Genomic DNA, 16,732 nt, shown 5'->3' with positions numbered 1-16,732 from the left:
GCGGGAAGATAGAACTATCTATCTATCAAATTATAACTATAGTTTTAGTTTGAGATTGTATTTAGCATATTACTATATTATACGTATGTACAAATATATCTATATTTACATTTAGTCAATACATAATTTTAAATACAGTTTTACAAATTATTCTCTAAGTACGAATTTTCTTGTCATTGCAGGTACAATAATTAACATAAAACTATTATAATCCTTATTTTCTAAATCGAATTTCTACTTAAAATCGATCTTAACTTATTAACTTATACTTTAAGCATTTACAAAATATATTTTAATATATGTATCTTATTGATATATATAATAAGTTAACATTTTATATATTAATATAATCATTTCAAATTATGTACATTTTAGATAGGGAAAATATCTTCTTTAATTATTCGTTTGCAGTTTAAGTTCGGATATTGACGCGATATTTATATATATCGACGTAAGAATGTTTTATACCATAGTTCCAGAAAGCCAGAAATGGCAAATTTTCCGTCAAATAAATCGCTAATCGCATTTGACTATTGAAGAACGCCCTGAAGAATCTGGACCACCAATAAGAAGATGGTAGCAGGTATTTGTGTGTAAATAACTGAAGATTCAATATAAATCTGCTGTACCACGACATAGTTGATGGAGCTGAAAATATATAAGTTTTATTTAAATTGTTGTTTAAATAATAATAGTTAATATTTTTATTATAAAATGATTTACCTATTTTTAACGAATGATTATTATTCGTAGCAATACTTGATGCAAAAATAAAAGTGAATTGGACGAAAGCGGTTGAATCTAAATAAGGATTCACGGACCATAGAGATTTGATTAAAACACGACTCATTTCCTCGAAATCTTTATCACTAGAAGCGAGTGATGGAAGAAAAACTTCGTCTAGAAGTCGTCTACAAAGAGCAAGTGTTTCTTCAACGCTTCCAGTGCATATGTTGTATCTATATAAAATATACTTAATTATTTATATACATAAAAATTTATTTTTCTATTTTAATCTTTTTAAAATTGAATTAAAGTTACTTTTATTATAAAAATTATTAAAATTAAAGTATTCAAAATATTAAATTATAAAATTAATCTATCTAATCAATGAAATATCTATCTAATATAAAATATACTTATATATTTATATAAAATATACTGGTCATTATTAAATTACAATTTTTTAAATTAATAAAATGATTTTTTATAAAATAATTTTCGATAATCGGTGTATGAATTAGAAAAAAGAAAAGTCAAAAGCATATACAAACTTGTCTTCCATGCCTAACATACTGCCAATGACTCGCCAGAAGTGAATCAGTCCTTCTAGTTCCTCGAAATTGTTATTCACCCCAAGATAGTCACCGCCCAAAAGGGTGAAACCCATGAATCCAAATTGAGCCAATGCCATATCCAGTTGCGAGACTCTGTTCAGCCCTGCTTCTGAACTTCTTCGAAACGCTACGCAGTGTTTTTTTCGCACAATTTTCAACGACTCGAGAAATCTGTAAAAGATAAAAAAGAAAATAATCCTAGAATACAGAACATCTTGTTTTAAATAAATTCAAGATTCACATTTGATTCATTTTATAATATCTGTTTTGAATTAAAAATCAATTTTCTTTTTATTCTATTTTAACAATATTTACAATATTTACAAGATATTCGATTTTAAATGTTCAAATAATTTTAAATAAAATTTTTATAAAATACTTATGAACGAGTGTAAATTATTTGGAAGCTCAGAAAATGCAAAATTCTAACTATAATTAATTTTTCTATTTTAAATAGAATATAAAAATAATATTTTTATTATTAATGTTAAAATTTTTTGTTTATAATGATATTCTTTATTTAAACATGTATAAAAATATTGTATAAAATATTGTACATATGTATAAAAATATTTATAATACACTTGTCATCGATGGCATTTTGGATTTTCCCAGATACGAAATTATTCTCTCTGATCATAGAAGATTATATTCGGTAAGATAAATCGATTAAAATACTGGTGCTGCACGCGCTCGTCGATTCCTCGAATATCAATGATGTTTCTCTGTCGATCTTTCCAAACATATTTTCATCGTGTGCAGATTGTTTGGATAGAATTCGTAAAAAAATCAAATTTTCTTGACGCGTGTTAAATCTGCCTAATGTAAATTCTAAATTGTAAATTTTAAATTTTAAATAAATGATAAATAGAGATATATGATAAATGATAAATAGAGATAAATATTTATATAATGATAAATAAAGATATGTGATAAAGATGCTATTTGTAGCAAATGTTAACAATAAAAATTAATTTGAAGGAAAGTGTTATTCTTAACATGCTTCGAACTTCCAAGAAATTGGATTAGTAAGCTACTGATTCAACGAAGAAAATTTATTATCTTTTTTTAAGAATTTTTTAATTTTTTTTTAGCCATTTTTGATGGATGAATTTTTATACAAGTTCTACGCATTTTTAAGCTTAAATATACATATCTACGAAATACATTAGTTAATTATTGATTAATTAAACGATAAACATATTTATTTTCTATAAAAACTATTAATAATTGAAAAAAAAATGTTCATTCTTCAAAAAAAAGAATATTTTGTTATTTAAAATCATGAAGAAAAAAATTTACGATGAATTTTGATAATCTCAGATGTGTTTTTACTATTTTCCTAAATATTTATAAAATATCATTTTTCTAGGTTTATATCTTTGTTTTTTAATAAGTTATCCCTTTTTTCTTGAAATTATTTTTTAAAAAAAATTTTACTATTACTTACTCTTTTTCTATACCAGCTCTTTTTCCATACCAAATCCAATTGTGCAAAATAGTGGATACGTATCTGCGAAACGCTGTACATGGTGTACCACTCTGTCCAGTGAACATTAAAACGTCCTTGATCGATGGTATAGCGAATAAAGATAACAATCCACACAGTTTGGCAATCATCATGGTGAAAGCATTGTTATAAAACATCTGCTGACCGAGAAGAAATTTTTTTTCATCGAAAAAGGACGGTAATTTTGGTTCTAGCCATTCGAAATCCATGAAAGTATTTGTTCCATCTTTTAAAAGCGTCTGTAGTTTTAATTCTACTACATCTAAATGGAAAAATATTAATAATATTATTTTAGTAAACAAATTTTGATCATTCTGATCAATAACAAATTATATTTTTAATTTATAAATTAAATAGTAAATAAACGAATATCTTTCATTAAAATTTTTCCTTTTTTTTTTGTATGAAGTTCAAATTATAAATCTTTTAAATTTTATAAACTCAAAACTCGAAATTTAAAAGTTTATTGCTTAAATTTATTGCTTAAAAATTCAAGACAAAAGAATTCTCTTTCAAATTTTGAAATATGGTCTTGAATTTTGAATTTATGATACTTGGAATTTGCAGGTATTTTAAAGATATCTTATTTTCTTTAAGTTCTGTGCTTTATGATTTGAACCGTTCTTAAATTATTCCCAGAAAAACATGAAGATTAGAAATTCTCAAGATTATATAAGATTAAAATTTCCATAAAATGTATATTCTTAGAAATTATAAAAACTTTTATTTAATATTTATATTTTATGATATAAATATGGAATAACCTCAATTACATTTCATTATGAGTATCCATTACATAAATTTTATATTATTTTATATAAGTGTCATTTTTTCCAATAATAATTAATAATAATTAATTAAGTCATTAATATAATATAATGAATTAAAATATCTTAGAAATAATCGATTATCTTTGGTTAAAAAAAGTTGTCGGACGAGTCGATCATTGTTTGATAAAATTCGTAACAGTCCACCGATTTTGTAAAACAAACTCACGCATGTTGATTGTAGAATGATCTTCGATTCGACACGTCAAAATTCATTTAGTATTCAGACCCATCGAAAGTGGATACATCTGTGCAGCAAACGCGACAGGAATAAAGAAGAATGATGGATGCCCATTATGGTAATCGTATACAATATATATTATCCATATTAAATTTATGAAATTACAAAGATTATATTGAATTATTCTATTTATTTTGAACTTTTTATTTTTAAGGAATAGATTTTTAATGAAATTCTTCATGATTTTTTGATCATTTATAATTTATAATAAATCATAACTAGAAGTTATTATGTAATCAACATACAACATTGAATTTAAATTATATATTATACTTTTTTTCAGAAGAAATGATTATATGAAATTACAAAAATTGAATTATTCTATTTATTTTGAACTTTTTATTTTTAAGGAATAAATTTTTAATGGAATTCTTCATGATTTTTTGATCATTAAGATATCATTTATAATTTATAACAAATTATGACTAAAAGTTATTATGCATTCAGTATACAATATTGAATTTAAATTATTATATTATATTTTATTATTATTATATTTTTTTCAGAAGAAATGATTATATGTCGCCGCTTATGTAATCATGGTAGATAGATCTTCGAGTAATTCAGAATTTAGAATTTATATTATTCGATATTATATATCAGTAATTAAATAAAGATAAAAAAACATCAAAACAATTTTCAAAATAACTCAATAAATTACTTGTACTTCCATTTATGCATGCTTCATAGAAAAGCTATTATAAGACATTGCGAAACTTTGAAGACATCATGCAACTTGTTTAGACTTCAAATCGATTTAATCGTATGTTAGATTGTTATAAGAGAATAAATATTATTGTGTATTTTTATTTTAAATATTATTACATTAAGAGATTTATTTCAAGATGGTAAATAAGTAAACAATTTTTTAATTATGCGTTGTATTAATGTAATTAAATGTTGTAAATTAAAGTTTTATCGTATTTGATTTTTTTCTTTAGATATTTGTTATTTCAACTTACATATTTTTAATATTCGATAAGAAATGTTTCAAAGAAATATTTTATTCTATTCTCATTCATAGTAGAAAGTTAAATCATCAACATTATGTCACCTATGTTGTTACGAAAAAAATTGCTTTCACCGATCAATATTTCAATATTGTCTTTACTTAAACATTTTTTCCTATTTAATGTTTATTACATGATTACTCGAATAGTGTTAAAATTGAATAATTACGAGTTGGTTTACTGGTTTATATTATTATTATTATATATATTCACTACCGTTCATAGTTAAATAATCAAGGAAAAGTAAGTCGTGGATTTCTATTTACACTTTTGTGAAACATTGCATTTAGAAAATACATGCAATTCTCTGAAATATGTAAAACGAGGTATTAAGAAATATGTAATCATAATTAACAATTGTAAGTCCAAGATATTAACTTGACTCAAAGAAATATTGCGTATTTAAATACTATTGTTAATATTGTTTTACAATATATTTAAATATTGAGCAATTACATTAATATCATTAATCATCTTTATACCATAAATAATAACTTGATATAATAATTTAATAAATAATATCTTGACATAATAATTTAAAATATATTTGAGTTTATTTAATTTTAATTTCATCTTAAAATTTTTTTTGTCAATGATCTATTAATTTTTATGTAACATAATTCTTACATAAAGCAAACTAAATTTAAGAAATGAATATATATACATATGTATAATGCTTAAGATATATAATATATAATAAATATTATAATATAATATACACTATAATATACTTAAAAACAAAAATTATTATATTAAATGACATTAATTTCTAATTGAAAAAAATTATTGGAATTGTGAGATTACAAAATTTTATATATCACTATTATACACTATATATTATGTACATTCTTCATAAAGAATTATTATATAAAGTTAAATGAAATAATGATTTACAATAAATTTTTTTCACCCAATATAAGTCGAGAATATTTATTAATAATCATTTTGATCATAATTTTTATGATTTTGAAACTTTTTTTGAAATTTTCAGAATTTGAATGCGATCAAGTTTAAAAAATTTTGATTTTTATATAAAAAAAGATTAATAATTACATATTCTTACATATTTTATTTATATTTTTTATTTGAAATCGATATATAAGTAATTTCTATCTTAGGAGCAAAAATTCTGCTAATTACATTAATATATTCATATTTTAAAATTCTATATTTTAAATTTTCTATATTTTAAAATTTTTATAATAAAATTTTATATTTTATTTTAAATTTTAAATATTATAAAAAAGAAAGTCAATTTATATTATATACTTATAAAATTAAAGTTTTCTATTCTATAGAAAAAAAAAATCAGATTCAATGTAAATATTTTTATTGCAAAGCAAAATCATTCTAGAACAAAAATATATCTTTTGGCAATAAAAGCAAAAAATTGATACAAAATAACACAAATTCGCTCACTTATAGCAAATATTATCGATACACTGCACTTTTTGTAAAAAAAACACTGACCTGTGAAGTCCACTTCTTTTTCTGAATATCGATGTTTTTGCTCATTTTTTCCTCTCATTTTCAAGTATAGAGGAATAATAGAATCAATTCTTTCACTTAAAATATATCTATCTATGAAATGTACTAAAAAATAATCAACATTCTGCTGAAAATATCACGTTGTCATAAATCACTATAAGCGTTACCGATATAATCCTCGTATATGGAATGATTAAACGGACCAATATCACGCAAAAATATAATTTAGCATAAATAATGTATACAAAATTATCACGTCTTCGTTATTTGATCGTTCTAGTTGCGTGCATTGCAAAGAAATGAAAGAAATAAGTTTCTAGCGCACATCTTAGGAGAAAGGTAGTCTCCTACTTTTCATTCGTTCCTTCCTTCTCTTGGATGCAATCCAAATATATATATAAACATCGTAATAGATGTATATAATATATGTATGTGTGTATATATAAGTGTATGTGTAGGATCTGAAGGACCTTGTAGAAAATCGAACATCAAGTTCTTTATTATAAGAGAATTGCTTTTTTTTTTATTATATATTAAAAATGTATCATTCAAAATTGAATGTCGTATTTTTTGTTATGATTAGATTTTTACGATTTCGGATAAATTTTTGTTTGTTTAAAATTTATATTATAGTTTTACACGAAATTTGTGATCTATAGTTTATACGTAATTTTATTTGATTTTTAATATTCGTATATTTTTTAATAATTTAATTACATTTTAAATCACTTTCGTGTTATGAATTATTTAATAATTTATAAAAATAAATTATATTAAATATATTTATAAATATTATATTAATAATAGATTAAATATTATAATGATATTTTGTAAAAACATTCAACACAATGACATAGTTTAAATTCATTTAATTTAGAAAATTATAATTTTTTTTCAAATAAAATTTATAATAGCGAAATTTGCATGGTTACCGGTAAAATAATGGATGAAGTTATCGATAGAGTGAATTCCCTAGTTGGTGAAAATAAATGTTTCATACGAAAAAAAAGAAAAAGTATTTTACTCTTACTTTTCTATCAACTCTATATGTACGCGGAACTTGTCGTATAGTGTTCGCTGGTGAAAGTAGCTATTACTGTATTTTCGACATCGTTTTGATATTCTACACGTATAATATTATTGTAAACTACAGACAACATATGGCCATAAACGATATATAGAATAGATGCGACAAACAACGCTTATTTTTGTTTATGATTTTAGAAATTATTTAAATCCTTTATCTAATTCCTATTTTGGATTACATGCAATATTATTGATTAAGTACATTATAATCACAAATGAAGTATATAATAAAAGTTAATTTTATACAAATTGTTAATATATTATGAATGTTATTTATTCAATATAATAATAAAATATTTATGATTTCTTGAAAAAAAAAAATAATAAAGTTAATTATTGATATATTTGAATTTTTTCTTGAACGCATAAATTTTACAGAGTAAATATAGATAAGAAGAATAAATAGTGGAAGAAAGATATAGATGGAGTAAAAATATACAAATCAGCACCATCTCTAGAGATTTGTATGAAATTAACATAGACAATTAAAAGAATAAAAATAGAATAAAAATTAGCCATTAGCGCTATCTCTTGAGTGCCTCAAAAATATTTCTTTAAAGATAAAATAGGATAAGAAATGAAGATTAGCGCTAAAATAGTATATTATCGACAGAATAAGCTAAATCGTTTAACTTTTTAAACTTTAAACACAAACTTAGATTCATAAGAATAATTTAAAATTCTTATTTTATTATGATATATCTTTTATAAAAAATGTGATTAAAAAATATTTTTCATTTATATAAAATGAATGAAATATCTAATAACGTAGATTTCTATTTGTGTATTTATATTATATCTTATAAATATATTAAATATTACTTTAAGAAGGCAACATGTAAAATATTTATGATCATGTTGAATAAAAGATTTGATATTTTTAATTAATAATATTAATATTGTAGATTATTTTGTAATGTTTAGTAATATATTTGTAACATTATAAAGCTTGATCATCATATAAATCTTTTATTCTAATAAAAAAGATGATTGAAAAAGTAAAACATAAAAAATAGGATACTAACACATTTTGAATATCTCCAAAATATCAAAAATTAAAAGTTGAGGATCTTATATGACACGTTTTGCTGATTATAACAATAAGTAATTGCATTTGTAGGCGAAGAAACTAAGCGTAAACAATATGTATAGATATAAATACAATATTAAACAGTAAAAAGTTGATAAGAACATGAAGTAAGTTGCATTTATATTTATATATATGTCAATCATAACACATTGAATATATCTTCTTTTGTTAATTTAATTAAATTAAATATTTTGAAGCTTGTTATATAATGTTATAGATTTAATGTTTCTTATAAATAATGGGATGTATCATTTTGACAGGTAAATAAACAACAACAAACGAGCTTTGGAAAAACCATGTATTATAGAATAATAATAGATTACATTGTTCATGGTAATAATGATATAATAAACCAGAATATACCTGACAATAATAATAAGAATCTAAAATAACACGAATACTGAATACATATTATTAACAATAATGAGAGGAGGGACTTTGGGGATGTTTGGCAAAGGAAGGGGCCAAGCCGCTCAGAATTGTATTCGAAATAAAAGAAAAAAGAAGAGAAGACGAGAAGGAAGTAAATAAAGTTTCTTAGATAAAATTAATAAGATTTTCTGATTAAACGTAACATCTTTGACACGTTTAGTCATTTGAGCATTTTAAAATAAAAATTGACTAAATAACTCGACGCAAAACGATTTCAATTACGTTTGACATCCGCTCCTCTTATCGTATGCAAAAAAAATTATATATTTGTGAATTAATAGAACAAGACAAAAAAAAATTAAAACAAAAAAAAAAAAAAAACGAAATACAATGACGGGAATGACAATTGGCTGCATTTAAGACTTACTGCTAAAGTAATTACGACAAATTGCTAATGAGCAATTTATACGATCGTTTAAAAAAAACAACGCATTTATGGCGCTGATTCATATAAAATGTAAATTTTTTTTTTTTCGAAAAATAATAAAATAGATGATTTGCTCGCATTCTCTCCGATTAAACATGAAACCCGTAACGTTTTGTCTTGTCTAACGTGCTGTCATATAAAATAAGGAAAAAACCTTTTCATATGTATAAGTATATATACATATATACATATACATATATATATATATATATATATATATATATATGCATATACATATATATATGTTGAGTGTGCGTGTATATATTTGTAATATGTATGCATAATGCACGCACCACGATAACATTTTTATATTTGTTTGTAGCACGTGACAGTTTTTACGTGTCAAATTATTTAATTATTGTATTTTTCAAACCGAAGATGATAGAAGAACGAAGAAAAAAAAAATTAACAAACAGATCGAGCACTTTTTTTTCCACTCGAGAGCCAGCTCGTTTTAGGAATTCTACTTTGTTTCCAGACTTCTGGAAATCGTTAATTGCACTCTGGTCTTGCGGATTGGTCCTTTCCCATCAGTGCCACGATAATCAAACTTATTTGTGTATCACGAGCTGAGATCTTATTGTTAGACTTACTAACAAACCACCTCAAATACTAAAAAAATACGGACAATGTCTAGATATTTAAAAAATTTTTTTTTGATATTAAAAAAAAAAAAAAAAAAAAGAAAAAAAAAAAAGAAAGAAATCGGGAGAATGATCAAAACAAATATTGAGGTTAATTAGCTCAATGGACAGATCACGCTGACATTGTTTGTAATTTTTACGGTTTCTTCTCTTTTTTTTTTGTTTTGGTTTCATTTCAAAAAGTTTTGATCATTATATTGATTGTAAATGAATTATAGAATATATCTTTTTAAAATATCAAAACATGCAATTCGCGTTACGAGAACGCATGACAGTGGTTTAATAACGCTAAATAAATTGATAAGTGACGATGTCGTTTCGCGTGGCAGCAGTACTTTATAATATTTAGAATGCAAAACGGCACGTCAAATTTACAGAGGCCTCAGTTAATTCGATGTTCAACTAATGCACAGATATGATTCGTGCACGTGGTGAACGAAGCCAAGTTTATTAATTGACTGTCCAATCTTTATTATTGATACATAATATCGATAAAATGAACCGTTTTCTTCTTTTTAACAAATTATTGAGAGCCTCTGAGGCAAACTAAAAATTGCGGTAGAACAGCGCGTACAAATTAATGACAAACAGTTGGTCAATCAATAAATTATTTATGTAATATTTCTCTAAATATTTTGATATGATTTACGGAGATTTGGCAGCCCTGTGTATTTTTCAACTAATAAACTATGCATTAGAATGTAATGATTCTATCAAAGAATATACCGAGTGAACAAATTTTTCTTTCTTTTTATCTTTTTGGATTTCAAAATACAATGTTTGAAATTCTTTTCTATGCGCAAGATCTTATGTACGAATATGAAAAATAAAATAAGCGAAAAAGAACAGAATATTAATGCTTAGATAAGAATTCGAATTCAATCCTTAATAGCTACTCTAGAAAATCTATTTATTATGATTCATAATATGGTATTAAATATTCGATTTGTCCCACTCGGTATAATTCCAAAAGTAATTTCACTAACTGCATGGTTGGAAGATAAGTACGCGATGACCAGCTCTTATTCCATTGTGAAACTGTTTTCTCAATTTAATCTACGGGAACGACTTAATATTTTACGTTAAATTATATGTTACTGAAATACCAGATGTATTAACTAGTTTTCTTCCTTCATAATCGATTTTTTATCATTCCGGACGTGTATCTATTCAAATCCAAAATCGAGTTTCCTTGCATTCAATATATTGATGATGTATTATAATTTTGCTATAATAGCGTATCACTATTTTATTTATTCAATTTTTTCTTTCAAAGACTATTAATAGACATTACTGGAAGCTAAATTGTATGACGGATCTTGATGGATAAATAACATATTAATGTATAATTCATATTATTGTTTTAACTCAAATTGTAAACATTTGTTCAATTCGTTTAACATTTAATGAAATTCTTCTTGTTTCTTAGTAGCAATCTTAAGATCTCCTTTTAAAAGTTTTTTTTATATTGTTTATCTGCGTATATTCACAGAAAATAGATATTTTTTTTTATTCAGTTTTAGTTAGTTTTAAAATATTTAGTTTTGCAGTTTTTTCATTTAAAAAACTTTTCATTATGATCCGTCTTGTCAAAGTTATGTCAAGGAAGACGAATGGATTCGTCAAAAAATAAATGGCCGTCAGCAAAAGCACGTCCTGATATTTTGGTACGATTGTATTCATTTCTATTGTTTTATGTCCCCCTCTTTAAGATTTATTTTTCTGACTTTTTTTTTTATTGATTAATGTTCTATCTATTTACATTGTATTCACTGCTCTTTATTTGCAAGCTAGTACTTGGTACCAGCTACAAACTAGGCTATCACGAGAGCACGGGACTAACTTCGGTCGCATCTTTGCAGTCTTGAATGGATAATTGAGCTAATTCGCTCGCTATTTCTTCCTGAGTAGTAGACTCTGTTTTTTTTAATATTGTATATCCTTGCTGTATTTCTTCATTTTCACCATTAATCTTAGAATTATTTTTAGCTTGGCCATTAGTTTTTCGTTTACTTGACGTTTCTTCAGCAGACATACCTGGATGAATTTTAAAAACGCTCTTAATAATATTATTAACTGTTTGAGAACGTTTCGGACTATCGTTTTTCTGATCAGAAACAAATCTAATACGAATTGTTCTGTTATTTTCCGTATTTTCCTTGTGTTTGTTTCCTTTCATTACAATCGCTTTTGACTTTGAATGCTTTTGATCAGATAAATTTTGACCATTTGGAATATCCGTATTTTTTACTTCTTGTTGTTTCTCTTCGAAAGTAGTGTTGTCGTCAATAAAACTCATTGCATCTCGTTCTGTATTCGTTAACGTTGAGTCTAAAGTATGAGTATCATTTGGTTTTCTAGGTAATTCGGGCGTTTCGTTATTAGAAGTATCAGTTTTTTTGATTTCTTCATCTAAATCAGTGACTTGCACATTCTTTGTTTCTTCAGTAGAATTTTTTTCGATACCTATTTTATTATTGGTAGTGAGTATATGATTATTTATATCTTGTCGATCATTCGATGGCAATTCCCGTTGCAAAACTTTAACAGGACTTTTCGGTTTCGTACCATTATCAGATATATCTTTGTTCTGGCAATTTGTACAAGAAGATTGTTTTGAATGAGTAGGAGAATTCATTTGTCTTTTACTAGCATTGTTCTTCTGAGCAACACCCATGTGTGGTCTACCTACTCTAATTGTAAGAACGTTAATCGACGAATTTGTTTGAACATTATATGGTGTTGCTGGTTCATATTGTGGAACAGGTTGTACATGATTTAAATGTATTTGTTGCTGTTGTGGTTGCATTCTGCGCATATCAATATGCATTGCATTATCAATTCGCTGTTGATAAGTTATATATGGTTGAAAAGGTGGTGCTAAATTCGTATTCATAGCTGGATTAACATTAGAATTTGTAGTTGGCCCATAATTAAGACTGGCATTAGGATGAACATTTGAATTTACATATTGTGGTACCATTTGCCTAGGTAATTGTTGAAATTGATACTGTTGGGATGGATATGCAGGGCAGTTTTGTTGAGGAATATTCTGTACTATATTATCTCTACGATCTCTAGAAGCAATTGGTGTAATCCGAGGAACGTTTCCATGATACTGTTGTGGCACTAATTGCCCGGATTGATATAATTGATCGTTTTGTGAAATAACTGGATTTTGAGGTTGATGACCATAGCTTTCATAATGCATACCTTCATTACTCATTACCCTACCATATGCAATACTTGAATGATATTGTGGAGGTTGTGATGTGTAATCTTGTTGTTGATGATCTTGATACTGAGGATACTGAGGAACAGGTGGTTGCGCGTCGATCCAAGTTTCTTGCTGCGGAGGAGGTTGCTCCATATCTCGTCTTGCTTGTACTGCATTCCAAACTTCTTTTAATTCACCAGTAATATCCCGATCTTTCAATATTGTATATTGTCGCATAAAAATTACACCTGCATTCATCCTTTCCACAAAATCTAGTAAAAGTTCTATTAAACTGGTACGCTTCTATAGCAAAAATAAAGCTGTATGAGAAATTGTTCATAAATGTAATAAAATATGATAATTATGAATAAGTACCTTTGGATCTTGAGCGTTTTTACCACTAATTCGAAGAACTTCTGGATTAGCCATTACTGCAAATATTACAGCTTCTGTTTTTGTACGTGGTGGTCGGACTCTCATTCCACCATAAAATGGTACAGGCTGTGAAGGTTTCAATGGCATTGCAATTTTTTCCCATGATAAAACATTTACATAACATGGGACAGCAGTGCCCTAAAGTAATAAAACAATTAAAGTTTCAACAAATAATTTTTATAATTATAATTATATAAAATTATTATATTTAATAATTCATATGAAATTCTAAAAATATTTGAAATATTTAAAGCTTTTTCTTAATTAAATATACCTGTATGAAATCTTGTATACACATATGGGGCTGAGGAGGATTTTTAAACAAACGAGCGCCATTGCGCTTCATTCTAGTTGCACCACCTTCTGTCATTTTATAACTGAAAACAAATTTATTTTAAGTGAAAAAAGAAAGTGATAGTATATTATAAATATTTTAAAAAAATTATATATATATATATATATATATATATAAGAAAAAATTTTTGCTTTAATAAATAACATATATAATAAACAACATACATAAATATCATTTAATATTAGAAATATTATTTATTTATTTTTATTAAAAATTTTTACGATTATTTAGTAATAATGTATACATAAACAATGAGATTCTACCTTTAAAATAAAAAAGAGAATATATTGTTCATTATTAAGTTTAATGAGCAAGAAGAAAAAAAAATTATCAGTTAAAGAATATTAATAATCATGTCACGTAAGTATGATGTGATCGTAAATAGGGGGCCGTAGAAGGGGTGGCTAAAAATTCGTAGTAACAAATGTGGCGGAGCAAATGCGTTAAATTGCATACCAATGTACATTTAATATATCTTTATACTTTTACACCAATAAGAGGAAAATTTTTGAATCGAATATATTATGTATAAATTCAATGAAATTGCTTGAATACAGAAATTGAAGTTTCTACGATAACGCCGATGCATTAGAGCCCTTTTGTTACACGACCATCATAGATTGTCAATATAACCTCAAAATTCTTCAATTTTACACACTAAATGTTCAAATAAATATAAATAGAAGGGTTATCTGTAGGACGCAATACGTTACTTTAACAACGTATAGTCTTCTGTTACGTAAACTCACCCCACGATGCTGTTTCACGTGTATAAACACTTAAACATGCAAGGACACGATACGACACATTATCGGACAGCTTCGGTGGAAAAGGTCCATCGCTCCTTTTGTTTATTATTTTTCCGGAGTTTGCGCGATTGAATTGACCATAGGCGCTCTGTTATCTTATGTGTTTAAATTATGAACTAAAATGTTCAAGATGGACGAAAACGGAAGTCATGCTTGATGCATTAATGTGAAATGGTTTGAAAATTCCCTAGATTCAATTTTTATTATATATAATGCTATATAATTTTGTTGATATTAATTTATATATTTAACTTAAAAAATTAAAAACATAATATTTATTTTCAACATATTAATATTAAAAAATATTTAATTAGTATATTACAGATTGTAAAATTAAAAAAATAATAATAAATATAAATCGATATATTCGGATATATAATCGAATATAATCGAATATAATCGAATATTATCGAATTAATAATCAAACAGTTCGAGTAGCAGAATTCGCGATAGTTGTGACGCACTAAATATGTTCTTAAATAATTATATTTTAATAATAAATTTAGTAAAAAAAATATTTACTGTTAAGTATTTGTTAAATTTTTAGTGTGACAAATGTGTTGTTATCATATATTATATATTATGGAACTATTGCTAACAGGTAATCAGTAATCATTTATTATTTATTATCATTTTAGACATATATATATATATATTTTTTATTATTTTACATATTATTTTATATATTATAATATATATTATAATTATATATTATATGTATATAATATAAAATTTAAAAATTTTATAAAATTTTTTTTCTATATTACTTATTTTTTTTATATATCTTTTTATTTTTATTTCTCATATAATTCTCATATAATTCTTATATACTACAACACGCTTTATAATGATATGTTACATATTTTTTACTTTATAACATGTTTTTATCTCTATCGATTTTCCACAGATATTGTACCATATTTTCTAATTTATCCTTTGCTTTAAATGTTTTTATCGTAATGCATAGAAAAATATTTTTATTTTTAATAAGTAAAAATTATATTTTCAATCATATTTATCATAATATTTTATATAATTATTTATATAATTCATGATTTTCTAAAACTAACAACTTTTATTAATTATTATAATTTCAAATAGTAGGAAAACGTTTACTACATATCATGTAATTGTTCATTTTATTTTTTTTTCATAAATAAATCGATCAATTTTTTTTAAAATAAATTAATGATCGATTAAAAAAACATGTGCTACATAATCGATGACATTAAATTCTTTTATGAATGAACGAAGAAAACTGTACTATTTTTGATTAATTTCTCATTGTTAATATAAATTATCTAATTTAAAATTAGAAATTTTATAAAAAATATTTTACAAGATCATTGATAATGAATTTTTGATAAATCATGTCGTTTGTAGATGTTCATCTCTATCCCATTTTTTCTCTTTATACTTTAGTTATCATTATTTCAAATTAATTCAAGCAATTAATGGAATGATAATTAGGCGATCGTTTGAAATAAGTTATCGTTAGTTTATTTGGACGTATACGATTTCGCAGTGATCGTTAGTGGCGCCACTTGTAGTCGAGTGTACGATGAGTATGTGGCGGGTATCGAAAAAGTATCGATGGGGCTCCGTTGAATCCACCGTATCATTATGACGCCTCGCAGGCAACTATCGATCCCGATCGATGATATTAATAGTCGCTAACTACAGTCTTCCACGCCGCTCGCGTTCTACGCTGTGTTTCACCAGTCGTGCCGGCATTTTTTCTCTTTCTATACCATGTTTGCCGCACATCATGGGACATCATGGGAATCGCGTTTCTTGCTATTCATTTGTAATCGGTATGTAAAA

The 16,732-nt window shown here is 25.1% G+C and overlaps 3 protein-coding genes and 1 long non-coding RNA gene across 6 annotated transcripts in view; 2 read left to right on the top strand and 2 right to left on the bottom strand.

Annotated features, from left to right (window-relative positions):
* Positions 1 to 37: 37 nt before the first annotated feature.
* On the bottom strand, positions 38 to 7,822 carry LOC107997589 (uncharacterized). Of its 2 annotated transcripts, none has more exons than XM_017056286.3 (5): positions 6,396 to 7,822; positions 2,788 to 3,109; positions 1,275 to 1,508; positions 724 to 959; positions 38 to 648 (listed from the first exon to the last, which is right to left on the bottom strand). In XM_017056286.3, the coding sequence occupies exons 1-5, from the start codon at positions 6,451 to 6,453 to the stop codon at positions 413 to 415; spliced, it is 1,086 nt and encodes a 361-aa protein (XP_016911775.2). In that variant the 5' UTR covers positions 6,454 to 7,822; the 3' UTR covers positions 38 to 412. The 2 variants fall into 2 exon arrangements, with proteins under 2 accessions (XP_016911775.2, XP_016911776.2); XM_017056287.3 differs by having other exon boundaries at positions 7,444 to 7,822.
* A 33-nt stretch (positions 7,823 to 7,855) lies between these two features.
* Positions 7,856 to 9,352, top strand: LOC114577515 (uncharacterized). The gene is made up of 2 exons (XR_003697660.2): positions 7,856 to 8,696; positions 8,850 to 9,352. It is a non-coding gene; the product is annotated as an uncharacterized LOC114577515 (long non-coding RNA).
* Positions 8,871 to 14,986, bottom strand: LOC107997682 (uncharacterized). 2 transcript variants are annotated; one of them, XM_017056445.3, is made up of 4 exons: positions 14,849 to 14,986; positions 14,019 to 14,121; positions 13,685 to 13,882; positions 8,871 to 13,612 (listed from the first exon to the last, which is right to left on the bottom strand). In XM_017056445.3, the coding sequence occupies exons 2-4, from the start codon at positions 14,112 to 14,114 to the stop codon at positions 11,915 to 11,917; spliced, it is 1,992 nt and encodes a 663-aa protein (XP_016911934.1). In that variant the 5' UTR covers positions 14,115 to 14,121; positions 14,849 to 14,986; the 3' UTR covers positions 8,871 to 11,914. The 2 variants fall into 2 exon arrangements, with proteins under 2 accessions (XP_016911934.1, XP_028522409.1); XM_028666608.2 differs by having other exon boundaries at positions 14,363 to 14,952.
* A 1,401-nt stretch (positions 14,987 to 16,387) lies between these two features.
* LOC107997574 (putative mediator of RNA polymerase II transcription subunit 26) overlaps positions 16,388 to 16,732 on the top strand; it is a 36,805-nt gene continuing 36,460 nt past the window's right edge. Inside the window, exon 1 of the mRNA XM_062074806.1 lies at positions 16,388 to 16,722. The gene's annotated coding sequence lies outside the window, so the exon portion shown is untranslated. The remainder of the gene's footprint in view (positions 16,723 to 16,732) is intronic.

Source organism: Apis cerana, linkage group LG5 (assembly GCF_029169275.1).
Source record: "Apis cerana isolate GH-2021 linkage group LG5, AcerK_1.0, whole genome shotgun sequence".
Lineage (NCBI taxonomy): Eukaryota > Metazoa > Arthropoda > Insecta > Hymenoptera > Apidae > Apis > Apis cerana.
This window is presented reverse-complemented; position numbering and strand designations above follow the sequence as displayed.